At 38.4% G+C, this 27,989-nt stretch overlaps 3 protein-coding genes across 3 annotated transcripts; 2 read left to right on the forward strand and 1 right to left on the reverse strand.

Annotated features, from left to right (window-relative positions):
• Nucleotides 1-626: 626 nt before the first annotated feature.
• On the forward strand, nt 627-5,878 carry LOC117302272 (mannan-binding lectin serine protease 1-like). The gene is made up of 9 exons (XM_033786135.1): nt 627-789; nt 1,109-1,231; nt 2,072-2,265; nt 2,399-2,555; nt 2,925-3,098; nt 3,507-3,692; nt 4,275-4,588; nt 4,900-5,257; nt 5,456-5,878. Exons 1-9 carry the CDS (start codon nt 693-695, stop codon nt 5,644-5,646), a joined length of 1,794 nt encoding a protein of 597 aa, XP_033642026.1. The 5' UTR covers nt 627-692; the 3' UTR covers nt 5,647-5,878.
• Nucleotides 5,879-5,888: 10 nt separating this feature from the next.
• Nucleotides 5,889-27,858, reverse strand: LOC117302271 (mannan-binding lectin serine protease 1-like). Its single transcript, XM_033786134.1, has 13 exons — nt 27,774-27,858; nt 27,117-27,256; nt 13,992-14,232; nt 13,257-13,413; nt 12,694-12,816; nt 11,924-12,117; nt 11,517-11,670; nt 10,368-10,541; nt 9,160-9,348; nt 8,628-8,926; nt 7,849-8,053; nt 7,382-7,513; nt 5,889-7,015 (listed from the first exon to the last, which is right to left on the reverse strand). Exons 2-13 carry the CDS (start codon nt 27,143-27,145, stop codon nt 6,831-6,833), a joined length of 2,082 nt encoding a protein of 693 aa, XP_033642025.1. The 5' UTR covers nt 27,146-27,256; nt 27,774-27,858; the 3' UTR covers nt 5,889-6,830.
• On the forward strand, nt 15,995-24,453 carry LOC117302273 (kappa-type opioid receptor-like). Its single transcript, XM_033786136.1, has 2 exons — nt 15,995-16,082; nt 23,405-24,453. Exon 2 carries the CDS (start codon nt 23,407-23,409, stop codon nt 24,376-24,378), a length of 972 nt encoding a protein of 323 aa, XP_033642027.1. The 5' UTR covers nt 15,995-16,082; nt 23,405-23,406; the 3' UTR covers nt 24,379-24,453.
• Nucleotides 27,859-27,989: the final 131 nt, after the last annotated feature.

Consider the following 27,989-nt stretch of genomic DNA (forward strand, 5'->3'; position numbering starts at 1 on the left):
AGTTATAGGATTTAAAATAACGCACAGCGACACAAACATGGTCACTAGGTTATTTTAGGTCATGTTTTGTGGTTTAACCACCCATTGCCACAACTATACCTCACTGATAATATAATTATTTTTTATTTCAATGTTAAATTTGGATCACATAAGGAGCTGCAAGAGCTGATTTTACATTTTCAGTCTTCTCATTTTAAAAATCACAAATCCGTTTCCAAACTTAACCCAAGTAATTGATCTTATTTCTAAAAGGTTGCCTTTCGTTTCTTTGATATGGATAAGCCTCCTTTATTTGTCCGGAAAAACGACGTCAGAAACAGTGCTTCGAAGCGCCCTCTTCGGGCAGATAGAGTCACCAGACTATCCCGAGCCCTATAGTGATAATGTACACCGAGTCTGGAACATAAGTGTGCCTGGGGGATTCACCCTAGACTTGTACTTCAGTCTCTTCCAGCTGGAACCCTCAAATAATTGTGAATATGATTATGTCAAGGTAACGTTTCTGCTACAAAATTAGAATAAAAACTGCGTTGTTCCTTAATTAGATCACTAATAGTGTTATTTTGAACTCTTCGTAAAACAAACATGTAACATACTAGTGGGTTGTCCCCAAGGTATCAAGTTTGCAGGAGGCGGCAACCTTCTGTGGAAACGACCTGGTGTTGGAGAAAAGAACCCCACAAGACAGGCACATGACGTCACCAAACAGCAACATGGTGGTCGAGTTTCATTCAGACTTCTCAAATGGTGAACCTTTTCTTGGATTCGTTGCACATTACCAAGCTACAGGTACGTCAACAAAACAGCCGAAACAACTTAATCAATTAGGAACTACAACCTAGTGCTTTCCTTACACATCGCATTGATGACTACTAATAATTATTAAAGAATACTTAAAGACTCGTCTAAATGCGCTTTACATTACAAATGAGTGAAGTTAATTTTTAATTAAGTGAATCGATTTTTTTTGTCTCATTGTTAGGATTTAATTTTGTTGTGTTTTGTTTTATACAGTGAAGTATTAATACAGTTTGGGTCAATGAGTTTATGATATTTAATATACATATATATTTTTTTGCGACATCTTTCCTCGGTATGGCTTCTTCAGATGTCAATGAGTGTTTGGTAAACAATGGCGGGTGTGAGCAAGTGTGTCATAACTTCGAATCTGGATATTACTGTTCATGTCGACTGTATTACCAGCTACAGCCAGATAATCACCACTGCAAAGGTAATCTAAAACATCTGTAATTATTCCTTTCAGATCATGAATGCAAGACCCACAATAGTTGTATGTGATTATAATAAATTTAGTTACACTTACCCATTTCTGCGTCTAGGTGGGGAAATTAGCCTCGTGTTGGTATGGCGCTAGTCCGTTGTCTTCCATCCACATAATTGATTTTTCACAATATATATATTTCAACTATTGATGTTTAATGCCTACGAGATATTACCTCAAATACTATGGTGTCCTCTAGCTGAAAGGTTGCTGGTCTAGGAGTGGTGTACGGCCAGTTCAGTTCCCATTCAGCCTTTGGACGACTATAGTTATGCATTTTTACAATGCCGGGTTTAGGAGTCCATTGTTACCGTTTACAGGTGACATTCCCAGCATGGTCACACAAAAGAGGAAAGGCATATCTCTGAATGCAATCACTAAATGCGCTTGGTAGCTGTTACTGGAATTTCACTACTAACTGTTGTCATTATTACATCCCGATGTATGAACTTTAAGGATTATAAAGTTTTGGGGCCGGGTACTTCTTTCAAGAGGAAAAAGTACGGTGTCGCGAATTCCTAATAAAATGCGGCAATATTTCGTAGCGTTCTATTTTGTCAGGCCTAGTTCGGATACCCTATACTAGGGAGCGGTTTAATTATATAACAGATTAACAACATGGTCAACTAACAACTTATTCGGTTCTTTCGAAATAATGGTTCCATTCTTTCGAAACAACGTGTCATCCCCTGTCAGGTAGTTTCTAAACTTAAAGACAAAAAAGAGTTACCGCAACTATTCTAGTATGTTTTGTGCGAGTATTTACTTCTTATTCTTTGTGTAATTCAGTTTCTTGCAGGGATATTGTTTATACCTCAGATGAAGATGAGTTCCAGACTCCTGACTATCCTGACGATTATCCGCCGAATGCTGATTGTAACTGGCTGATAAATGTCGACATCGGATACTCCATCAACATTGTGTTTTATACATTCCAGATAGAATCACATCCAACTGTACTCTGTCCTTACGACTATGTCAAGGTTCGTGTCAACAAATAAAAACACAAACTAATAAAGTTGGCCGAAACACAAACGAAGGACGCCTTATCTAAACATTAGCAAATGGAAGAATCTTGTCAATAATAATTGATAATTCTGTTATTATTTGTTTAAGATTGTTTATGACAATGAGGTTAGAGGGCCACTCTGCGGCGAGTTGCCAACTGATCTACCGTTAAGTATCACTACAATTGGGAACGTAGCCAATGTGACGTTTCATTCTGATGACTCGGAACAGCGAATGGGATTCCGTGCCCGGTATTACGTCACAGGTCAGTATATCTCATCATCATATCTGTTGGTTTGATCTTTTGTTCTATCTATCCACACCATTGCTGGGTCAATGGTGACCCGGATCAAGGGTCAATGTTGACTCGGAATATGGTTCAATGTTGACCCGGATTATGGGTCATTGCTGATCCGGAATATAGGTCAATAATATGGTCAATGCTAACCCGGATCAACGGTCAATGCTGACTCGGAGTATGGGTCAATATGATCAATGCTGACCCGGGATATGAGTCAATGCTGACTATACAGTTTTTAAAACTTATGTTTGGTAAGGTTTTGACCCAAACAATCTTACTTTCAACGAACCCCTTCAACTTAACCATTGTGCCTCTTGTTTATTGTTGCTGCAGGGCGATCTTGTTCACCACTACACCCTCCTACATATGGCTGGATATCAGGAAGTAACTTTACCATTCGATACACTGTAACATTCAGCTGTATGGATGGTTATTATATTCAAGGATCCAGGTCAAGGTCATGTAAATCAGATGGTTCATGGTCTGGTGTCCAACCTGTCTGTAATAGTAAGTAACGGGCTTTGGTTCCCGATACGTTTAAACGTGTTAAACGATCTTGATCATTGGAGATATAAGCAACACACAAACACACGAGTGCGTGGGTTTCAATCAGACAACTATGAGAATTGTGCGATTTTTAGTAAAAGTTTAATTTTTGTCTGAAAACTGATTAACCGTTAGTAGTGAAATGTGTAACTAACCCGACCTTGCAGATTATGCATCATTCACTGTGTACCTGAAATAGCTTCCACTCTGCATCAAATACATCACCGTATTTTAAGATTTTAAATGTAAAAGTTGAAGACGTTGTCATATGATGCTATTTTGTATGTAAATACTATTGCGTTCATTGTTCGATACATCACCCGAAGATCGACCCATTTTTATTTCTTTCCGTTGTTCATTTTTATCCAGTGGTAACTTGTGACGTCCCACAGCCCATCAGTAACGGTGAGATCTTGTACTACTCCGGTAGGAATTTCAGCTACTCCAACTCCATTGGTTTTGTGTGTAACGATTATTATGAAATAGACGGACCGAGTTCGAGTCAATGTGGTATACACGGAACATGGACGCCGGAGCCGCCAGTGTGTGAACCAAGTAAGTTGATTTGTGTATTACTGGTAAAGAAAACGGATGTCACTTTATCAAAAGAATGTCAAATCCGGTTTTGTTTGTTTGTACTTTGTTACTAGTGTTTGTGCAACATAATATGCTGTGCTTTGTGTCTTCATTTTAAAATTCTTCACATAAATGATGATAAGAAGAAGAAGAAAACTTAACATGTGCCGGTATCTATCTTAAGTGAAGCTAATAGAGTAGAAAGAGAACTACACTTAAAACATGCCGGGACGATGAGAACACTTAACATGTGCCGGTATCTATCACAAGTGAAGCTAATAGAGCAAGAAAGGGAACTACACTTAAAACATACCGGGACGATGACAACGGTTTAACATACAGTATTTCATGCAAGATGTTGAACTACGTTTGAATTATGAGACCTAATCATTTTTAGCACCACAGTGTTGTGGTGCAATTTGCTTCCAATCAAACCATGATCACCGTGGCAATTATTTTACGTGCGTTACCTAACACACGGGACCAACGGCTTTACGCCCCATCCGAAGGACGAAGCATCGTGGTGAAGTGACTGATTCTGGTAACCTTTTCTGTATACAGTATGTGGTGAGAGTTCTATTCCTCCACGGAACCATCCTAACGGTGGACGTATTACCGGTGGTCGTGAGGCTACACCAGGCTCATGGCCATGGCAAGTACTCCTTATGATCAACGCCCCTCGGTATGACATCTTTGATAACTCCATCTGTGGTGGCTCTGTTCTGAATGAGGAATGGATTATGACTGCTGCTCACTGTGTCACAGGGAGCTACGAAGAAAGACCAAGATTCTACGGCCATGAAATACCCATAGATACCGTGGACATAGCACTGGGACTTCACAAGAGAACAATGCCCACTGAAAACACTATTGTTGTAAGTTGCAGTTGTAATTAACAAAGTGATTGAACGTTCGCCATTTTGGAACCTCCATTTAAAAAAAAAAAATTGTGAAAACTTGATCAGAAGCTCCCTCTTGAATTGTTTATCTATGTTTGTCATTACAGAGATCTTGAATTGTTTATCTATGTTTGTCATTACAGAGATCTTGAATTGTTTATCTATGTTTGTCATTACAGAGATCTTGAATTGTTTATCTATGTTTGTCATTACAGAGATCTTGAATTGTTTATATATGTTTGTCTTTACAGAGATCTTGAATTGTTTATCTATGTTTGTCATTACAGAGATCTGTTCGTGAAATCATCAAGCATCCAAACTTTGATCGTTCAACCTACGAGTCCGATATAGCATTAATTCATCTCAATGAATCCATCCAATTCAATGACGTCATACGACCAATCTGTCTCCCACCACAAAGCACACACTTTAAGGTGGATGACGACGAACGCGTTTACATCCCTAACGTAGCCGACGAGGATACAACGGCGGTTGTGATTGGCTGGGGACGGCTGGATCTGAACAGACCGACCTCTAATGTGTTGCGAGAGGTACACGTCGGTGTTGATGTACCGCGGGTATTATGTAACGCGAAACTACCTCAAACTGTGACTCGTAACATGGTTTGCGCAGGACCCAGAGAAGGTAGGCTATGTGAAGCTTTAGGAATTTTCTTTTCAGAGTTGTTAAATTTTGCATCGGGGATAATAAAATTAATTAATATTTAATTTACCCTAAACACCAATGTGTGTTAGCACATCACCCGCTGTATCAACCATTGCAATGTTTATCTTTGTATAAAACTAGTTGGTAATTTTGCACTTTTTGTTGTTTTATTATTAGGTGGGCGTGACGCTTGTAAGGGAGATAGTGGGGGCCCATTAATGCTTCGAGATGCTACTACCAATCGCTACTTTTCATATGGAATGGTATCGTGGGGAGACGGATGCGCAAATGAAGGCAAGTTTGGTGTGTATGTGCGCATGGAGAACTTTGTGAATTGGATCCAATCACAGATCGTTGTTGAGCGTTAAAGAAAGGATGTTGTGTCGATTACAATCTTTAAAAATCCTTTCTTTCTTCTCTACTTTCTTGTCTGGTGCTTTTTGTTCGTTTGTGGTTGTCTGCTTGTCTGCTTTATTTGTTGCTATTTTTTAGTATGTGCCTTTCTTTCTTTGTAATTTGCTATTAATATCTGTTGAAATTTCTGTCTGTGGACGTTCATTAATCATACATATTTATACGAGTAATTTATTAAAACATCCGACCAGCAAAGTAGTTTGTTTTAACGTCTTCCCTTTAATATTGAATCCGTTGCTTTTACTATTGGTTACAAAAAGATAACCTCAAAGCTACCATGAAATATAAGTAGTATGATGATGCAAGATGTAATATAAGTACTATAACACATTCTAAAGTAAGTAGTATGATGATGCGAGATGTAATAGAAGTACTATAACACATTCTAAGTAAGTAGTATGATGATGCGAGATGTAATAGAAGTACTATAACACATTCTAAGTAAGTAGTATGATGATGCGAGATGTAATAGAAGTACTATAACACATTCTAAGTAAGTAGTATGATGATGCGAGATGTAATATAAGTACTATAACACATTCTAAAGTACATCACATTGTAAACGGAAAGAAATTGTGAGTTTAACACATAATTGGTCGTTCACTATTTCGTACACTGTTTTGGTTACTATAAAAGTGCCGTTACATAAAGCTTACATAATGTTTACTTTGTCTTACAATAAATGAACATGAATTATCATTATAAACCAATGATTTGGCTCTTAGTGTTATGTTGATGATTTGTTCCGTGCATATAAACGGATCCTCTTAATTAAGAGCCTCAAAACAAAGCCGAAATGAAGATTAAGGCACTGAACACCTTTGTTAATCATTTTTTGACAAAGTCAACAATTCTCATGTGGTGTATCTCAGCATTACATGGATAAAATAACAAATTGGAACTAAGAAATTTGGCAAGCATTCTTGTTGCACATTTAATTTGTGTGCAATCAGCTGAATATATTAGAGTGAGATATTATTACCTCTTTACTTCAGAGGGAGCAGTTGTTTACAATGTTTTATTTTATCAACAGCTCTCCATTGCTAATTACCAAGTAAGGTTTTATGCTAACAATTATTTCGAGTTGTTCCCAATAGTGTCCAGATTTAAGAACGTGTTTCCATGAGTGGACGTCCGATTAAATTTGAGTGACCTCCCGAATCCAGTCAGCAAAGTTGCCCACTCTGCTATAGACCCCGTATTTACCTTGCTGTGCACAATTACCTTCTCCCCATGATGTTATACCGTAGGCATAGTATCTCTCGTTGGAAGCCTTCAACATTAAAGGACCTCCACTGTCTCCGTAACACGTATCACGACCTCCTGAGAAAGGGTTATAAATACGTCAATATTAATGTTCAATAGCCTCACTCAAGGTCGATCTTTTAGACATGAGCCCGATTTCTTGCTCCATTCACTGCGGACTTTGGTGCAATACGGACACTCTTAACATTGAGCACCAAGTTACTGTGCTACATACCACATAAGCAAAGTATTTCTCTTTTATCTCACAAATGCGTTTTCGTTTACCAAGGTGTGTGCTGTTCATGTAGCCTTAGCGCCGGTTTTCGTATCCTCGACCAACAGTTGTGGAAAATACTTTGTTCGTCAAAAATGGTCAAAAGACTTGACATAATATGCTTTTGCAGTGATAAATGAAAGACGTTTATCAGAGCCCGTTTAACTTACCATCTGCAAGTCCCGCGCACAACATGTCCACTGTCACCGGACTATGCATGGCGTCGTTACACGTCTCAAGATTAACAAGAGGAAGATAAACTTGTTGCAACGTCTCTGATCTTGATGTCCTGCTAGTTGTACCTAGTTAAGTGGCAACAAAAACGAATCATCACAGTCTTGTTTAACCGTCGAAACGACTAAACATTGGGTAAGGTTATTTTATAGCGTTTATATACCAATGATGTTTACAAAATTAACCCCGTTGTAGTTATTATGACCCATGTGATAAACATCTTGGTAGAGATCGCAATTATTTAAACCATAATCGCTTATTGGTATCCTGCGCATTTGCATTGAAAAGCAGCAGAAGTCGCCGGTTTGAAACGGCCGTTTAAGAACTCGTCATCCACTCACTTATTCCCTTAATTCACAATGGGAAATGATTGTACCGAATTAAGGTAAGGTCCAAAACTTACCCCATCCAACTGCAATAGCTTCGGTGTCTTCAAGGGTAACAAACTCTGAATATTCATCATCACTGAATGTTTCATCATCCGGGATACAAAGTGGTCGGATTTGTCTGGTCAAGACAACTGGGCTGTCCAGAAGCAATAAGGCAACGTCACCGTCATACAGAGCTGTGTCGTAAGAGGGCGCTCTGAAGACTTCGATAACTCCTCTCTGTTAGTTGGAGCAAAGTTTCGTCAGGCCTTTCACATTATTATTTTTCCAAAATCAAGATAAATTAAAATGATAAAACTGTCGTTCGTGTGGTGTTCATTGTCTATAGGTAGGAAGACCTTTTCGAAACGAATTGTTGTTTGGTTTTGATTGTGTTAATCTATTTCTAGAAACCCATTTCAAGATTATAGACCTTATCGCAAATACTAGGTACGCGCACGTTAACGTTAGGCGCTGATTGCGGTGCATGCTGGTCTAGCTTGCGATCAAAGTTGATCCATAGCTAGACCAGCATGCACCTCATGCAACAGTTATAGCTTATGCAATGGGCATTTGCGAGAAGGTCTATGCACTGGTATCGGTTTGTGAAAACAATGTGACAATAAATCTTTATCATGGTGCGGCCATCTTGATTTTCTCCCATTCAAATCAGTGTAACCAAACTGAGGCCGGAAGGAGAATTAGTCTGGTTCCTTTTTATACAACAACAATTAGCACACATTACTTTTGTTGGATCAGGGAACATGACCAAGATGGTAGCAGCGTGATAAAGGTCTATACAACTTTAACTCACCTCAATGTTGTTTCCATTAAACGCATGAATCCCAAGTGAGATAGTTATCGAGTCCGCTGGTAACTTCTGTCCATAAAGTCCTTTTAGTTTGATCTTTCTTGCCGTGACGCAATGAGCAGCAGTCAGTACCCAGTTCTCACTAATCAGAGATCCACCACACAGATTATTCACTCTAAAGGTTTTGGATCTAGCTTCTATCTTCACAACCCATGGCCAAGAGCCCTCTCGTGCCTCTGTACCGCCAATGATGCGTGATTTAGGACGGGAGTCATGAGGTGTAATGCTGCTTTTCCCACATACTATAACAAAGTATTATGTCAATTTGAGATATTATTGATTTGGAAAATTATTGATATTTATTTCATTTATCAGGAAAGATACAGCAATGAGCAATTCAAACACATAGGAAAGAAAAAGAAACAGCTGGAGCTCGAAGGATTGCCTACAAGAAACTCAATTCCTGTCTAGAGGCTAGGCTCTCCTCTCGAGCTGTTAAAATGTAGTCATTTTGATATAGAGTCAAACTACCTACTTGGGATACATTTTGGTTCCTCTCCGGACCACGTCCCGTCACTTTGGCAAACTCTGACGACCTCGAGGCTGTTCAGTTCATAAAAGGAGTCACAAGAATAGCTTGCCGAGGAGTCATAAATTGGTGGATCTTGACTCATTGTTATCCTCCCGCGGTTGACTCTGGGTTGCAGACGAGGGCACCCGACCACTTAAGACGACAGTAAAAAGTATTAACTCAATTCAACACATTATTTTTATACAGAGTGAGTCAAAAAGAAGTTGCTCGGGATTGGTGATTTTTTGTTTGTCAGAACAAACAAATGACACTCTAAGTAAAGCATGATTATGTTCACTACGAAATCTTTCTGCTTATTAGATAAAAAAGAATGAAAGACATTGATCATTCCTCAGAGGATTTATGTCTATTTTAATAAGTGTGCTCATTTTGCAAGCTTTCCACCAAAAAGAACAACAGTTTAGCTGTACATGGCGAGTCAAACTGAAGTTGACCAAGATTTATGACTTAAGAACGGAATCGTATAGTAATTGTAATAAATCTGCATGGTTATAATACGCATTTAATCGTATCACTATGAACTAAATTGGGTTCAGGCCTGTTTATTCGAAGAAAAAGGTGGGGTAAACCGAGACCAGTGTTACGACATGGAGTTTCCAATTTAAAAATAAATCACAATCGAAATCGGTTCCGCAATTTAATCAGGAAATTGACAGTAAATCAAAAGCGATAAGATTGCAACTTTGACGCACTAATTTACAGCATTAATATAAAACTCTCAGTCTGCGGCTTTTTGTCTATAAGTTTGAGAGAAGCTGATGAAGGCACTGGAAACTTTGGGTGATTACCTCAACGTGTAAATTAGCATACAAACTTATTTTGTAACGAGAAACGAGGAGCTGTTGACAGTATAAATAATTGTGAGAAACGACCACCTCTGATTATGAGAAAGACTTCAGGCTTTTCTCAGTCATCTGAAAGCACGTGCAGCAAGGTTAGTTTTTTTTATAATTATTTCGACGATAGAGCCCTAATTTTCGTTTTTTTTTTCTTTTGTGCATAATTTGGGAAACACCAAGAGAGAACACTGGTGGTCTTTGGCAATTACCAAACGTTTCCTTTTAAATCAAAAATGATTGACAACACATCAACATTGTCGAGTGACACACACAAGTATCCATATTGTATAGAATGATTAAAATAAGACATACCTTCACACGTTGTTCCATTTCCTGACCATTTTCCCGATGTAAGGCAAGTTCTTGAAGCTTGACCAACTAGTCGATATCCTTCGTCACAGCTAAATAATGCTTGGTTGCCTACTGTGTTGTTAAGCAGAGACATGACGCCATTGGTGGGGCCTTCAATCTCCTCACATGGTTTACCTGTGCAAGAAGAAACCAGTGTTGTAACAATAATAACAATTCAAAGTAGAAGTTCAACTTTAAACTTGAACGACCAGCCAGAAGCTGTTCTACAATATGAGACGTCATATGCCGTCATCAAGTTCTTTTGTTAAAGGCACTAGACACCTATGGTAATCGTGTCAAAGACCAGTATTCCCACTGTGTGTATCTCAAATTATGCATAAATAACAATTTAATCTGTAATAAGTTTGACTCAACACCTTTTTTGCACAAGCTTGTGTGCTTTCAGATGCACTATAAAACGCTGTTTTAATATTTGAGCCAGAAATTATCACTTTCTCAAAACTATACGTTTACTTCAGAGGGAGCTGTTTCTCACAATGTTTTATACTATCAACAGCTCTCCATTGCTCGTTACCAAGTAAGTTTTTGTGTCAACAATTAGTATGAGTTATTACAGTGTCCTGTGCCTTTAAGTGATATGAGTTATTACAAACAGTGTCCTGTGCCTTTAAGTGATATGAGTTATTACAAACAGTGTCCTGTGCCTTTAAGTGATATGAGTTATTACAAACAGTGTCCTGTGCCTTTAAGTGATATGAGTTATTACAAACAGTGTCCTGTGCCTTTAAGTGATATGAGTTATTACAAACAGTGTCCTGTGCCTTTAAGTGATATGAGTTATTACAAACAGTGTCCTGTGCCTTTAAGTGATATGAGTTATTACAAACAGTGTCCTGTGCCTTTAAGTGATATGAGTTATTACAAACAGTGTCCTGTGCCTTTAAGTGATATGAGTTATTACAAACAGTGTCCTGTGCCTTTAAGTGATATGAGTTATTACAAACAGTGTCCTGTGCCTTTAAGTGATATGAGTTATTACAAACGGTGTCCTGTGCCTTTAAGTGATATGAGTTATTACAAACAGTGTCCTGTGCCTTTAAGTGATACTCTTTGTCCATTAAGTTGTAAATAGAAGGAAACGTAACTTACCCGAAGATCTAAACCTAGCTCTGAAACCACGGTTCAATCCACTCTCGTCAGATACGAAGAAAATCTTGATCAGTTCATCAGCTTGGATCTCTTGAGGCCAATCGGACGTCATGTTGCCACAGAAAGGACCAAGGGTTCGCTTGTCTTGCTTGATCTAAACAAGGATACAAAATCAATGAAGTTAAAAGTACCTGGTGGTACAGAAAGAACCAAGTGGACACAACTTCGTGTGACATGTTTTTTTTCTTCCCATTATTATCTCGCAACTTTGACGATTATTGAGTTAAATTTTTCACAGGTTTGTTATTGTATGCACATTGTTGAGATAACTCGGTGAAAAGACACTTTGACACTTACCAAAGGTGTCCAGTGCCCTTAATTACATTTAAAAAAAAAGTGTGACTCACCCTCAGCGCATCGTACGGACATTTAGTATCCGAGTGGCTCTCCACGTCAAAATCTTCAAAGGTCAAACTTATGACGTAACCGGCCTCAGCTCGAATCAGCCAATCACATTCAGACTGACGAGGATACGCGTAGGGATATCCAGGTGACGTAATCACACCCGATGGAGACTCGATCACGTTTCCCGAACAATGAACTATTGCAAAAAACAAAAGTACAAATTAAAAACGAGTAGTTCAAACATAAGCCTAAGACAACACTGACAACCAAATAACAATGAAGGCAAGCAAAGTGTACTACTCGAAACGTCGAGACCACACCGGCTCTTTCCAGAGGCAACACTCACACAAAAGAGATACTATATACATGGTACCCGCAAGTTGACTATTTAGTACTTGTTATTCTTCACAGCATGCGAAGCTTCAAACACCATTTAAATAACATCGGTAGGAAACTTCTAAACCATGACTCTGTACCAAGTACGGGGTGGTTAAATACATCAAAATATCAAGTGGTCTTTTCTTTAACAAAGTTTCCTACAAAAAGCTTTGCAGGACTGTGTTGTCGAAGAAGCATTGGTTTTTACAATAATTGTTTTTCCTTTTTGAAGGGGCTGCTGCTTTGTCTAATTATGCTAGCTGTAACTGTTTTGCAGGGGTTTCGTTTTGTTAATCTAGTTTTGTTGGAATGCTGTCATAATTGTTGCCTCTGCATTTCTTACTGTCACTGTGGTAGAAGTCAATGGTTTAGCTTCTCATAATATGCTGCCTACCTGTGCATGTTTTCTGATCTTGAGACAATGTGTACCCAAACTGACATGAACAGTAGAAACTGCCAATGCCGTTATGGCAGAAATGTTGACATTCATCTGTCCCGTCCTTGCATTCATTGATATCTAAAAGCAACCAAATACAGATGATATAAAGGTCACCGTGGTCGAGTGTGGTTAGACTGCAGGACTTGCAATCACAGGGTTGTGAATCGAATATCCTACAAAGTTAACCGCTGATTCCACATTGACTAGAATAATTAAGTATTGTCGTCTAGTTCTAGTTATACAGGATCATAATGTCTTGATTTGTGCAATTCATAATTATAGACGTTAAACCGATGTTTTTATGAGAGAGATTGGCTATTGTCAGTTTTGATTGTATATCTCCTTTTGGGAATTACCTGGACGGGAAGCGCATTAAGACCACAAATCTAAAAGTCAAATAATGTATGAAAGTGAACAGCGCTTTAATTTTGAGAAATGAGTATAAACTGTTTCGTACTTTAAACTTGTAAAACAGATAGTTACAAATCCTTTTGAGTTTCTAGATAATTTTAGTTCACCTTCTGCAACGTAATGTGCATCAAAGCCGGTGTGTCTCTTAGGAGTAGAGTAATCCGAGTGAAACACAACCACCATATTGTTGGAGAGTGACGTCAGGCTGACGTCAGGAGTCTCACGGCCGCAGAACTTCCCCAAAGTATTGTTACCTGACAAAACCTTAGAGAAAAAGAAACATAATCCGATTCCAGTTTCAGATAATGGAATGTGAAAACCAACTATCGTACTATGTTATCATGTTTGAGGCACTGTACATGCAGTAGGTACGCACTGTCATGTTTTCTGGGCAGAAGGTGAACAATAGGCCAGGACTGTCCTACTTTTTGCTCTGATAGATCGAAGGGCCTTCTCGATAATATAAACTTCACTACCGCATAGTGAGTTCTTAATTGGTCTCAACGTTTCGACTAGCTTGCTCTAGGTCATCATCAGGAGATATCACATACCGAAACATCATCACCATCTACATTATCAAGTGTTATTCACACGACAGCAAGTTAACAGGGGTCCCTGGCTTAACTTCAGCATGGTTGTAAGTAGCAGTTGTTTGACATGATTTTACAAGAGACCTTGAACAGTACAACATTTGTTGTCCTTTCACACGAGGTACATTTTGTAAAACAATACAACCATGCTACAACTTAGCAAGGGACCCTTGCTAAATTGCTGACGTGTGAAAAGGGCTTTAGCATCCAGCCACAGTACATTAAAGTCTGGCAACAATAATCAAACCGTACTAAGACATAGTCGGCATTGCATCCCTTGGTTCCAGGTTCCAGATCGAACTCAATAAAATAGAGCTTAACACGGTGTCCTGCCTTGACATTGATCTCCCATCGTACATTGAGATTGTCCGGATAGGGTAATGGGTAATTAGTAGACTGGATTATACCGTGGGTGTCAGACAGCTGTGAGATGGATGATGCATGGTGAGCACACGCTAAAATCAACAGCAGTACACACCAAGAGGCGCAGCGTCTGATGAGGTAAACACAAAACACAAACATAAAGTGTGTTCATTAAACAAAATATACGTGATGTTCAATAATTCATCACTGAGCTAACACAAAGTGTTCAAAAACACAACATTTTAAGTTTCAGTTGTTTACATATTTGAAAAGTTTAACGATGCAGGTCTTAAGTTTAAAGAGTTCCCCTTTTAACCACTGTTTAACTTTTGTACCGAAGGTACGGAACCCCAAAAGGGGCATGTACAAACAATTAAAGGTACATATTACAATAAAATCATTTCGTTACCTCGAAGTATTAATTTGTCGATATCTTTGTTGTTGGTGTGGCAGCCAGAACGTAGTATAATAAACATGAGTTTGAGTCCTGGCGTCACGGCAACGACATGGCTTAAGGGTAGCGCTCAATCATAAAATAATGTTAATGACAAAATAGAGAGACCGGCAACATCATCTAGAAAGCTCAGTTGGTAGACCACCGGCCCGTTAATCCGGAGGTCGCTGAACCAAATCCCACCCTAGTCTCCTCGAGTACATCATGCAGAATATGAAACATGTTTCAATCGGCGATGTGTTTGGATTTGAAAGTAACGAACGTCAGGGACTCGGTTGCTAATTTAATTAATTTCTGCCTACGATGCACGATAAGTAATCTCCTCAATTGATAACCATGACTTTGACATTTTAATCAGAAATAAAAATGATATGTCGACGAAAACAATACATAAACTGAAAGCGAAGAATCAAACGTGACTAATAAATCACAAAACAATCTTCTTGAAAACCCTTCTTCTCCAGATGCCCTGGTCGTGTTGCCTCTAGATAATATTGGATAAAAATAAAAGGTAATGTGAAGTGAATTTATGACAGACACTCAGATTGAAACATAAGACCTGATATCTGTCTTTATTACACTTCTAATAGATGTTAAATTTGCATCGGGGATAGAGAATATTAATTTTGTTTTTTACCCATACACCGATGAGTGTTAGCACTGTATACTCAGTACTTTCCCGAGTCCTGTGAAAAAATATCACAGCCATGTTACTCGGGTGGGATTCGAACCCACGACCCTTGCAATTTAGATGTTAAATTTGCATCGGGATAAAGAATATTAATTTTGGTTTTTTACCCATTATGAAGTTCATTAACTCTCCTAGACATTGTTGCCAAATTACAGCCGTAAACTACAACACTCAATCGAAGCAATTTAATCTTAAAGAAGGCTAAACATCTATCATCTTCATTGGTGATGAGAAAATGAAGAATTGGAGATTTATAACTAATTGAGACAGTGTTAAAATCGAATTTATCAGACCGAGAAAGATCCAGTCGGTTCAGGGCAGACATGACTAATACTTATAAGACTTAGATAAACTCAATAATAAGCTCAGAGCAATAAAAACTTACAAGGAAATACAGCCAGGTCAGAGCAGAATTGTGTCTTTTAAATTTATTCTGCTCCGACGCGAAGTCCATCTACATCTTATCTAACGTCACCATGCGCAGATGTGTCACTCACCATTTTAGATTGGGTAAGTAATACGTTTTCAAAGCATTCATTTGGTGCGCGTTAGTTGGTATTCAATTCTACAACCAATTCCAGAAGGGATTTAAAAACCATTTACGATGATTTAAGATTCTGGTCACGTGATTAAGCTGCTTCAGCTGCGGGAACACACTGACTGTGTCGCTATAAAGTGATAACAGATGCTCATAATTTTCATTTTATAACACACTTGGGTTGACGAGTTGGGCAAACAGTAACGAGTAGTTGAAGAATCATCGGATGTTGACTCTGTCTGTAAAGGTTTTATTGAAGAACCTGTTCTCGAGTAAGCCTAACACCAAAAACTAAAGGTAACTATATTTTCATTTAATACGTATTAAATTTGCATCATGGATAAAGAATATTCATTTAGTTTTTGACCCATTGTATACATGTACACCGATGTATGTTAGCACTATATACTCAGTACTCCGAGTTCGGTAGACAAAAATCACAGGCATATTACTCGGGTGGGACTCGAGCCCACGACCTTTGCAATTCTAGACCAGTGCCTTAATTATGGGTAAAAACCAAAATGAATATATTATTTCCATTGTAATGTCTTAACCACTGCCTTACGTACATATATTGGTTTTGTTTTTCTTATAGCCTAAGGTAAGGTTAATACTCCACAATAATGTAATTTCTCTCCGAATGCTACTACTTTGATGGTCTGGAGTAAACATCCTGAGGCACTCCTGAGGTTTCTCACTACAAATACGTAGATGATATGTCGTTGGTTCAAACATATCGTAATAATGACCAAACAAGTTTAATGCAACAGCCGCTTGATTGTTTGCATTCCTGGTCATTAAAAAATCACATGCGACTCAACCCCAAAAAATGTCAAGTCATGATTTCTTGCTTCCAAAGACACCAACCTGTTAAGCCGATTTTTCAAATTGGTAATAATGTCAGCAATCAAACGAACTGTGTTAAGCTTCTTGGCATTCATATACCAGAAAACCTTAAATGGGATACTCAGGTTGATTACATGTGTAAAGCCTTCAACAAAAAACTGTACTTCTTACGTCAACTTAAACGATGTAACATTCCTGTTAATGACTTGAGAACAGTGTATTTGCAATATGTTCGACCAACTCTTGAATACGCCTCACCTGCTTGGTTTTGTGGTCTTACCAAAGTCCAAAGAGAGTGCCTCGAGAAAATGCAACGAAAGGCATTCTGTATCATACTTACTTGGAATTTTTGTAAATTTAAACCTTATGGTGATATTTGTGTGGTGCTTATGGCCCCTCACTGAAAGACTTGAACAGCTCTCATTGAACTTTGGTAATTCGCTACTGTCCTCAAGCAAGCATAGAGAGTGGCTGCCTCCTGCAAGGAATAATAACCTTAGGAATTCCGAATCTTTGTCTAGTATTAGGTGCAGAACCAACCGATACAGGTCTAGCCCCATTCCCTACCTCACCAGTATTTTGAACATGTTACACATTTTGGCAGGCCTCAAATTTTTACCATCGATTTTATTCCCAGTTTTTATTTTCTTGTTTGTGTGTTTGTTTTGTCTTTTTTACCTTTTTGCGCGTGCGTGTTTGGTTTGTTGTTTGTGTGTTTTTAATGTGTTTGTTTGTCTGGTGGAGTGTTTGTTTGTCTGGTGGAGTGTTTGTTTGTCTGGTGGAGTGTTTGTTTGTTTGTTTGTTTGTTTGTTTGTGTGTATGTTTGTTTGTTTGTTTGTTTGTTCGTTCGTTCGTTCGTTCGTTCGTTCGTTCGTTCGTTCATTTGTTTGTTTGTTTGTTGGGGTGTTTAATTGGTTGTTTGTTCGTTTGTTTGTTTGTTTGTTGGGGTGTTTGTTGTGGTGTCTGTTGGCGGGGGGGGGGTATGTTTGTCGGGCTGCTGTTGGGTTTGTTAGTTAAGTGTGCTTGTTAAATATTTATTGTTTTTGTTTTATCTAATTTTAGTTCTCATAACGTCTCTTTTGACTTTGCTCTTAATTTTTAAATTTTTCTTGTGTATGAATTTTCTCTCTGCTTTTTAATTTTTTTTATATAATAATGTAAATCTGTATTTTAATTCAGTCTCTGGACTGCGACAAGCAGATGTTTTTACAATAAACCAGTAATAATAAAAATACATTTTAGTCTTTAAAAGAAACGTTTCTCCTCAGACTTCGTACGGCAGGTGTCCGTTCGTGAATATATAGATCGACATTTATTTCATTTACGGCTTGAGAATACGGTTGGTCCCAAAGTAAAGAGTCTATCCACTTGAAACTTTGACATGTGACTTATTGTATCTGTTCTGGGATAAATTTGTTTGCAAAAGAGCATTACATAAAAAAACGACAACCCCACCACTCAAAAAAGCCATGCTCATTTATTTTTGGTGGTATGACCTCGGGATGTGTAATTTGTATCCGAAAGCCTTTTACTTATTGCTTGTGACAGCACCGAAACTATATAGGGAAAAATGTAGTGTTCAAATGGGTTAGGGTTAGGACCGAAACTAGGGAAAGATGTAGTGTTCAAATGGGTTCACTAGAAAAGGGGAAATGGGAACTTCTGCCCAATATAAATTCAAAGCATAGTTTCCGTTTGACTTTTCCTATTTGCAAACCCCTTTTACGCTTTTATTTATTCTGTATAAAACAAAATAACCCATTGGGACATGCAAAAGTTTGGAAAATGCAAAAGTTGATCCGGTGCGCAACGACAGGATGGTCACTGGGGAGAACCAAATATTGCCCAAGAGGTTTAAATAATAATCAAAAAGGCAAATGGTTTACAACATTTTCCTTATTTTGTATTTGAACACTGTATTTCCATGGTGGAAATGTAAGGTTTGTAACGGGCAAATAGAGACCACACCGCGTCGGCTAGTTCACAATTATCGGAGCTTTCCGATTGTACAGTCTCATGAGGCTAAAACCTCAAAGCCTCGAAGCATGAACCAAAGAAGCCGTGTTTTCTCATTCTTCTTCTGCCTTTTACTTAGTTTCACTTCCCTTTGAATCAACAAAAGGGACACGACTATTCATCCTAAGGATGGGTTACTGGGCAGAACTAATAGCAATATCGGGACTAAGAGCATCATCTTAAGAATGGCGGCACTTTAATCTATCGGACAAAGAAAGTACTTCCATTAAATACAAAACACTACTTTACCGCTGGTAGGTCAAGTATCTTTCACAAAAAGATGCTTAGTTCCCAAAGGAACTGTCAGTCAATAATATTGTCCGTAAGGAATCATTGAAATGGGACTTTCAAATTCCACACTCTTCAGGCGGTTTGGGCAAACACAATAGGTTGGCTAAAATATAAACCAGCTATTCTTCGAGGTAGTCCAAGAAGTTTATTAAAGCTCAGGGAAAAAGTCTAGCAAAGTGGAATAGGATCGTTTTGAAAACAGAAACACAGGTCCGTTTCATAATATATCTGCATTTATCATGCGGCCTCCATCTTTGTCTATAGTCTTCGAATCGAATAACAGTAATGAATCATGATAACAATCGCTTAACAATGTCCGCCAAATCATTCTTTCACAGAGCCTAATGGCGGACAACTCTTTTAAGAGTGAAAGGCGGATACTTTCAACTCGGTTCAAAGTGAAGTTCGTTCCACCAGTTTCACTAAATAAAAGTGACACAGATTGACTTTCACTCTCAAAAGAGCGAAAGTAACACCACTTGAAAAAAAGAGTGAACTTTCACCTTTTTTACATTGAGAGAGTGTTTTGCTCTTACAGCCTCGGTTTGATAACATTTATATCAATGGGAAAAATTCAAGATGGCTGCACCATGATAAAGGTCTGTACTATTTTAGGCCACCGGTTTCATTTATTATGTAACGTACAAAACAAGATTAGTTGGTGTGTCAGTCATTTCCTCGAACAAGTGCCAAGGCACACCCATCGTCTCTTCACAGAAACAAAAAGCTGGTGTGTTCCACTGTCCACTAGTCTCAAAATCAAGTCGGGAATAATTTTGCGGTCTTATTCCAGCCATACTCTATGTTCCAGCCCACCTGTCTGTGTATCGTTCCCATTTATGGGTGCGTTCGATTAGCTTCCCTGGGTCGAACCCGCGGTGCTCACTTGGGTGAGCCCCTGACAAGAGCTAATCGAACGATCACACTCGAGCTCGCCCTCTCGTGGTGACGGCATGCACCTCAGGTTCCCGAAGTGAAAGTGTGTTAATTGTTCTTTTATGGTCGATAGACTGTCAATTTGCAGAAAGATTTGTTTACCATTTTGCAAAATTTGCTAAGGTTATTTGGCTTCAGAGCCTAAGCCCAGGAGGAAAGTGAAAGTCGTGATAAAAACAAGTGCAGGTGTCAACTGAATCTGGCAATTATGGGACAACCGTTTACAGTAAACCTCTCGACAAGCACATTTATTATTTCTCATGCTGTTAAAAAAAAAAATAGTATCTTAGTCTGGTGCTTCCCTCCTCTCCCAAAGTCAAGTAAGTTTTCGCCTTTTGTTTATTTATATATTTGCTCGCTCTGCGAGGACATTATTCGCTCTGGATTGTCGGCGATATCTGTCTCTCTCTCTCTCTCAAAAAAAAAAAAAAAAAAAAAAACCGCGACGCTTTTTCACGTGTTGCTTTTACTGTAAACATCCACAGTTTATGGTAAAAATGATCGGACAGTTTCTAAAACCAGATGTATACTTTAAAGGATCCTTTAAAGTATACCTCTGGTTTTACTTTAAAGGATCCTTTAAAGTATACATCTGGTTTTACTTTAAAGGATCCTTTAAAGTATACATCTGATGTATACTTTAAAGGATCCTTTAAAGTATACATCTGGTTTTACTTTAAAGGATCCTTTAAAGTATACATCTGGTTTTATAAACTGTCCGATCATTTTTACCATAAACTGTGGATGTTTACAGTAAAAGCAACACGTGAAAGGGCGTCGCGTTTTTGTTTGTTCTGAGCCTAAATAAAACCCAAAGGAAAAGGATGACACATTGTGTAAACAAACAACAGTTGCAGCTCGTAAACTGAAATAAAACAGAAACAAATTGTAGCAAGGAAAATGTCTCTAATCAGAAATGCCCTTTATAAGTTAGTTATATGATAATTGACTAGTTTTAACGTAGCCCCCTTTCCAGTCAAACACCTCGCCCCCTAATTCTTTTTAAATTTAGTTTTATAAGCTGTGACCTTAATTTCTTAGAGCTAGCTAAGTAGTTAACCATTCAATTTGTGGGTCAACTCTTTTAGATAAAACCACTAAGTGGTGTGACCTCCATGTTACCCGTAACCTCCGGGCTTTTCGTAACTAAATAAAAACTGTATTCAAGAAACACAATTATTTCTTCATTGTATAGCATTGTATAGCGACCTATTTCAATAAAGTCTCGACACAGTTAATTAATGGCCACTTACAAGAGGATCCACTTAGTTATAGGAAAGGGGTACGAAAAACCCTGAATTGTTCGAATTGCTCACCCCCTCTTTCTCTCTCTGCGTTTCAAAAGTTTCTGGAGGGGATTGGTTTTTTTGCGGCATAACTTGGTTTCATGGACATCCGTACATTAACGACAATGAAATGGAACGAGTGAAGTATATTGGGGTAAATTTTTTTACTTGAATAAAACTACTCAATCCCCAAGTAGTTTCCAAACGAACATGCATCATGCACCGATATGTCCTACATGGAAGATTGTGTGCGACGAAAATTGTGAACCATTGTTTCAAACAAACCATTATATCTGACTCATTATTTCATACAAAGTGTCTGCTGTCCAACATCCAAATCTACATGTAACAGTGTGCAGATCACCAATGTGTCCTAATATTGGCAACCATAAAACAGACCTGTGAAGAATTGGTTTAGTCCTGAAGTCTTTCCATATTCAAAATAGTTATAAAACCACGCTACTTCAGAGGGAGTCGTTTCTAATGTCATACTATGGCCCATTACTATTGTAAGTTGTCACTTTGAGTAATTATCCAATGTGCGTTGCCTTTGAGCAATTTTAGACCGAAACATGGCGGAGAAAACAACTAAGATTAGTGGCATACATAAGGGTAACCCTTCATGTCACAAACTGAAGATAATTGTTGGTAAAGAATAATAGGCAAAGTCCATTTCAATAAGTCCGAAACATCAGATAAGAGCCTTTAACCCTTCGTTGGATTTCAACGTGGCCACTGGCTGTCCAGCCCATGGATGGATTTCACAAAGAGTTAAGACCACACTTATATGGACTTAGGACGAGCTAACTCGTCTTAACTTAGGACTGTAGCCTTAAATATTTAATAACTCCTAGGACTAGTCCTAAGTTATGACTAGTACATGTATAGTGTATACAAATATATTCTTTGTTATGAATAATTTGATTACAAAGTCTGTGAAGTATTACCGCAGCTTCTCAAAAATTTGGGGCATAAAAACTGATATATTTGTCCATTACTTTGAGTGAAATGCTTAAGACATGCTTTATACTGTCGGAAGCTAACTGTAGGCTTCTAACCAGCAGTTTTGGTTGCCATTAATTTACAAATGCTAATCATAAGCCTAACCTACCCTTTAAAGTCCGTTGGGCGAAGTGTCCCTAAAAAATCAAATGCAACGAAATATTGATTACAAACCCGTGTACAACTACAGGGATGTGTTCTTATTTTTATTCACGACATCGCGAATCAATGCACGTGACCATGAAGTGGCTTACATAACCTCCTGTAACCAAACATTTAATTGACGAAACATCTCGACAGAACCACTATTTATATAATGGTTATTTTGTTGTCTCTGGGACAGTTTTTCAAATTCCATGGCCAATCACAAACTATGGGTCTAGGAATCAATCAGTACGATCAAGATCGGTACGTGGGATTTGGCGAAATGGCCGCAATAACAAAAATGAAACAGGAAACGAACCCAGAGGGCACATCAAATTGATACCACAGTGACATTGTGTTTTATTTTTGTCCTAGAAGTGGGGCACGTTTTAAAACTTATCAAGGTGTCAGTTTAAAGAACATGTTTAACCTGACATGAAATAAAAAAATGTGAAAGCTCAATAGGTCATCCGAGTCATGAGAAAACAGTGAAAATAAAAAATTAAATGTTTCACTGTTTTCGAACATCGGGTATTGGCCGGACGCGCGCAGTAAAATAACATATGGTGTTTTAATTTCCTACAAACTACCACTATTTCAACTATTTCAACGAAGGTTTTCTACCATGACAATATTTTCACAAATTTTAAAGTCTTGTCCAAATCTGTGAATATTAATATTTTCAATCTACCCAATGGTGTACACACACTGCAGCCTGATGGTTTTATATGAACATTATAATAAAATCGTCAACTGATCATAATAGGCCATTATGCAGAATCTGCCAAACAAAATTTTCATTGTAAACAAAACAACCATTTTAAAGAATGTTGGTCGGTTCAAAAACAAATTAAAATGCGCACAAATTATCCACCTCGCTGGGTGTGTAATGCGCAGTAACAACCATCTTAGTATTACGCGGCAGAGAGTTCCAGATGCGTGACGTAGCTGAAGAAGAAGACCTGTCGCCCCAGGAGTCTTGCTTTGTGTGAGTCAAGTGAAAAAGGTGAAGCATATTACTTTGGTGGGATTCGAACCAATGACGATAATCTGGACTGAATGAGAATATTAATTTGATGTCAATGTGTTTGATTACAGCGATGGGAGACGAGGAGGCATCCCCAGTTTGGTTTAACATCTTAAGATCGATCCTCTTAACCATCACAACCCTCCTTATCATAGGAGGAAACTCATTCTGCATCATTGTCCTCCGTCATGTCCAAGGCATCAGTGACATCACCAAGTTATTTATGGCATCTTTAGCAGTATCTGACTTAACTGCAGGTATCTTCATCGCCGTGCCAATGATCGCATCCACTGCTATGGATTGGTGGCCGTATGGCCAAGCCGTCTGCGGTATCTACGGTATAGGTAAATACGTCATTTATTACAGTGGACTACTGTCTCTCCTCATGGTAACGGTCGAGAGATACATCATGGTGGTATGGCCATTACGTTATCCGGATATCGTGACGTTGTTTCGTGCTCGGGTAACAGTGGTGTGCATCTGGTTGATTGCGTTCGGAATCGCCATGTTCTTTGGGTTCAGTGTGAATTTCAAAGTGGAAGTTGACGATGACGAAGACAACTGTAGCCTTGATACAAAGAAAACCGATTTCTGGCATTACCCTCTCAAGTACATGGCTGTTGCATTTATCATTATCCCTTTAGTAACAGTGATGTTATTGTATACACACATATTGCTGATTGCACGTCAACAGATTCGCCAGATTGCATTAATCACTACATCGATGCCCCTGACTGAGACTGATCGAATCAACGCCAATACCAGGCGATCCAACCGCAAAGCTGCCGGTACTTTCTTGATAGTGACCCTCGCCTTTGGGCTGGCGTGGATGCCCTCTGCAATCCGGAAACTCAACAAACTTGCCACGGGTAACTCTGACACTATGTACACAGAATTCCTAGCTCGATTGTGCATGCTCACCAACAGTTGGCTCAATGTTTTCGTCTACTATTTCCGAAATGAGAGTTTCAAATCTACAGCAAGGCGATTTATTGACAAAACGCTTGGCCGAAGAGGTATGGACGATATCATGGTCAGTTATTAGAATTAAAAGCTGTACACAACACCATTGGGTTTACACAGAGACGTTAATGCAAACCTGGTTATTTTTTATAGCATTGATGTTGTTGAACTATTTACGCCTTAAGCTCGGTTCATGACTTTTTGACGGTCCATTTTCTCAGTTCTCGACAGTAGTGTTCGTGCTCAGACATATGCGTAAATACTGAGCATGACGCACGCTCACAGCTGCAAAACAGGACACTTGTGTCTGCTGCCACCAGCGTTTCAAAATTGAATTTTACAGTTTCTTTCTCTAAGTTTATATTTTGACCCAAACATCAGGGGAGTACGTTGTCAATAAAACAATAATATGGCCCTACTTTAAATAGCCACAAGCAGTTTGTGTGTTTGCTATTCTAAAGTTATTACTTAGTATAGACACAAGATAAACAGCTGTGAACGAACTACTATCGCACTATCTATCCAACACCAAGTAGGCTACAGTATAGGCCCTTGTTGGGGGGGGGGGGGCGGGGTGGGGGCAAGAAACTACGAGCTGTAGTATTGTTTGAAGCATTGCATGGTGTGGGGAAATAGGAAGAAAGAATAAATAAATAGAAACTTGCGGGTACAACCATGTGTAAATCTCTTAGGAAGAAAGAATAAATAAATAGAAACTTGCGGGTACAACCATGTGTAAATCTCTTAGGGTGAATGATGGTTCTGAGAAGAGCCGATGTGGTCTCGACGTTTCGAACAATATACTCTACTCGTCTTCAGGAGAATGCTGGACTGCTGGTCGAGACCACACCGGCTCTTTTCAGAGCCAACACTCACACAAAAGAGGTTTACATGGTTGTACCCGCAAGTTTACTATTTATTTATAGTTTCTTCCTATGTACGAGCTGTAATCAGTAAACTTTGGTCAAACCGCTATTAAAGAAAATATCAAAATGAGAAGCAAAAATATGGGCTAAGTGTTTGACAAGGCTACTATATATCCGATCAATCTGCACGTTTTAAATTTCAATCTGTTATTTCTTCGGATTAAATTTGTTTTAGTTCTGGATGATACTATATCCTCGACACAAAATGACTTTCTCGATTCTGTTTATATGGCTGTCTTGAAGGACAAATTAGAGTCAGTCCAGCACAATTTCAATGGTGTTGGCTTTAGCCTGCAACAAAGTTATGAATAATTTAATATCCAACATCTGTTAATACCCATGTAAAGATCGAGTGGTCAGAAATAGTGTCTGCCACGTTAAATAGATAGATATAAACGTTTATTCAATGTTGCAAATAGTGTATAATACAGAGTAATATGGACAAAATAGCACAAAATATATTATAATTTGATTTGAGAACGTTTATACATAATTTATTTGCTAAAAGCCAAGAAGTGATTACCCTGAGCTCAATATTAAGGTTCTGCACAGCTAAGTCTACATTTTTATCTGAATACAACAAACTTGTGTCATCTGCAAACAAACAAAAAGTTTTTTTTTCTGATGTATTGCAGATGTCATTAATGTACAAGATAAATAATAAGGGACCCAGAGTGGAGCCTTGAGGTACACCGCAAGTAATAGGCCGTTCAGTAGATTTTACAGAATTGTACAAAACATATTGGGATCTATTACATAAGTAACTTTAAAACAAGTCAAGCGCTATTCCTCGGACACCATAATGTTCTAATTTACACATCAAGATAGCATGGTAAACTGTGTCAAAAAAAACTCCAGCTGTTATAGATTTATTAATTAAAGATGTCAGTTAGCGGCTTAGCCAGGGAGTACTTAGCCTGCTTAATAACACAGGAGTTCAATTCATCAAATCCAGATGCCTTTCCAGACGGAAACTTGTTTAGAGTGTCTACAATTTCTCCTTGCGTAATGGGTGTCAAGAAGAGTGAATTCGAACATCTTGCACCAAGGAATGTTTCAACAGGGGTGTTACATAATGGTAGCTTGCTGGCAAGGTTACTCCCTATGTCAACAAAGTACTTGTTAAAGGCATCAGCAATGTCTTTGCTAGCAGTAATTTTGTTATTGTCATCAGTACAAAAATAAGTGGGATTCAAACTTTGTTTATGCTTATTGAGTAATGAATTTATAAATTTCCATATACCTTTGATGTTATTTTTTCCCTGATTAAATTTTGTGCACAAGTAATTCTTCTTAGCTAATTTTACAACAGTGTTCAATAACGTTGCGTGAAACCTCTTTATTTCCTATACAAGAATAATTAATGTTTGTTCAATCAAATCATCTGTGTGATGTTGTACCTGAGTCATTACGTACTCCAGCTTAGCTAAAGCTATAATGTTCGTGAAAAAGGTAGTCCTACGGGATTTGTCATCGTCGCGGTTGAGGAGCGAAGTGAAGTTTAAGATGATATAAGGCCATTCACCATAAACATTTACCGTCTGAAATTATCAAACTTCAAACGTATGAAGAAAAACATTCTTGTTTCGTGAAACTGCATGCAGCGAGCGCCAACGAGCCGAAAGGACGCATTTTGACATTGACCATGAAAGTAAAAGACGACCAAGATGGCACGCAATCTTCTGGAACATGTTTCAACGCCGGGGCACTATAGCACTTCAGGTGGTTGCGAAGTGTGGACAAACATGCTGGACTATTATGTTATTAGGCTACCACTTGTAAGCACTATCGCATCATAATTACTTAACAGGGGAGGTATGTTTACAGTCCATTACAGCTTGTAAGTTGTAAGTTCATTAGTAACAAATTATTGATAAATGGTTCACAAACATACCCAAAATGAGTCCGTTCTTCCCCCGCCATAGCTGTAAGAAGTTGTAGTGGCGTTACACTGCTACACCGTGACCTTCCCTTAAAATAGCGAAGTTGTTATTTATCGCTTGAATGTCCACAACAAAGTAATAGGTCAACCGTCTGTTTACAAAAAAGAAAGTTGAAACTTAGCCAACAACTTTCTTCCCCCAAGAAACCGGTAATAAATTCTCCAGGTGTCTTTCCTCACCTATTGACAAATTTCACGGGTCAAAGATGGTGTTTGTCAAGCATGAACAGCTTGGTTTCCAATTAACATAACTCGATCTCTCCTTCAAACAAACAAACATAGAATCTATGTGATACACATGTTATTGTGTTTTAGGATACGAGTGCTGTTTCCATAGAGCTAGGGTCCTAGCTCTATGCTGTTTCTAACAGGGAATGCAATGTGACAGAAGTAATTTATTATGTTTCAATTGAACGATGTGCAAGATCTGAGCCCTTTATACAACTGTGTGTTGTATATAAGGATTAAAAGGAACAACTATTGGTTACTCAAAATAATTGTTAGCTCTAGGTCCTTTGATACATCTGAGATGATCTTAGTGATCTTTATACAAAAATATGATCTTAATAAATCCATCAATGAAAATAACACGACAGAAGTTGAACTTACCATGGATAGCAGACCAAGCTAGTGGAAGAGGTTGAAAATAAGGAAAGTTGAAATAGAGAGAACAGAGTAAGGCGTATGTTATGTCTTCTGATCTAGCGCCCTCTTTTGAATCCTCCTCCTACATCCCATGATGATTGAGAAACCGAATCTCCGGCGGACAGAATTCCCCGTGACACCGGTCTCCAATCTGAAGAATAAGTCTGTCCATATGAAACA

The sequence above is a fragment of the Asterias rubens genome, chromosome 18 (genome assembly GCF_902459465.1).
Source record: "Asterias rubens chromosome 18, eAstRub1.3, whole genome shotgun sequence".
Classification (NCBI taxonomy): domain Eukaryota; kingdom Metazoa; phylum Echinodermata; class Asteroidea; order Forcipulatida; family Asteriidae; genus Asterias; species Asterias rubens.

Excerpts from the sequence above, each read along its gene's own strand:
- LOC117302271 (XM_033786134.1), bottom strand. The coding sequence starts at position 27,145 with ATGGCGGGGGAAGAACGGACTCATTTTGG. Across the intron at positions 9,349-10,367 it reads AAATGGAACAACGTGTGAAG|TGGTCGGGTGCCCTCGTCTG; the intron begins GTATGTCTTATT and ends TGTCGTCTTAAG. Across the intron at positions 8,927-9,159 it reads GGAACCAAAATGTATCCCAA|TATGTGGGAAAAGCAGCATT; the intron begins GTAGGTAGTTTG and ends ACTTTGTTATAG.
- LOC117302273 (XM_033786136.1), top strand. The coding sequence starts at position 23,407 with ATGGGAGACGAGGAGGCATCCCCAGTTTGGTTTAACATCTTAAGATCG.
- LOC117302272 (XM_033786135.1), top strand. The coding sequence starts at position 693 with ATGACGTCACCAAACAGCAACATGGTGGTCGAGTTTCATTCAGACTTC. Across the intron at positions 790-1,108 it reads TGCACATTACCAAGCTACAG|ATGTCAATGAGTGTTTGGTA; the intron begins GTACGTCAACAA and ends TGGCTTCTTCAG. Across the intron at positions 3,693-4,274 it reads GCCGCCAGTGTGTGAACCAA|TATGTGGTGAGAGTTCTATT; the intron begins GTAAGTTGATTT and ends TTCTGTATACAG.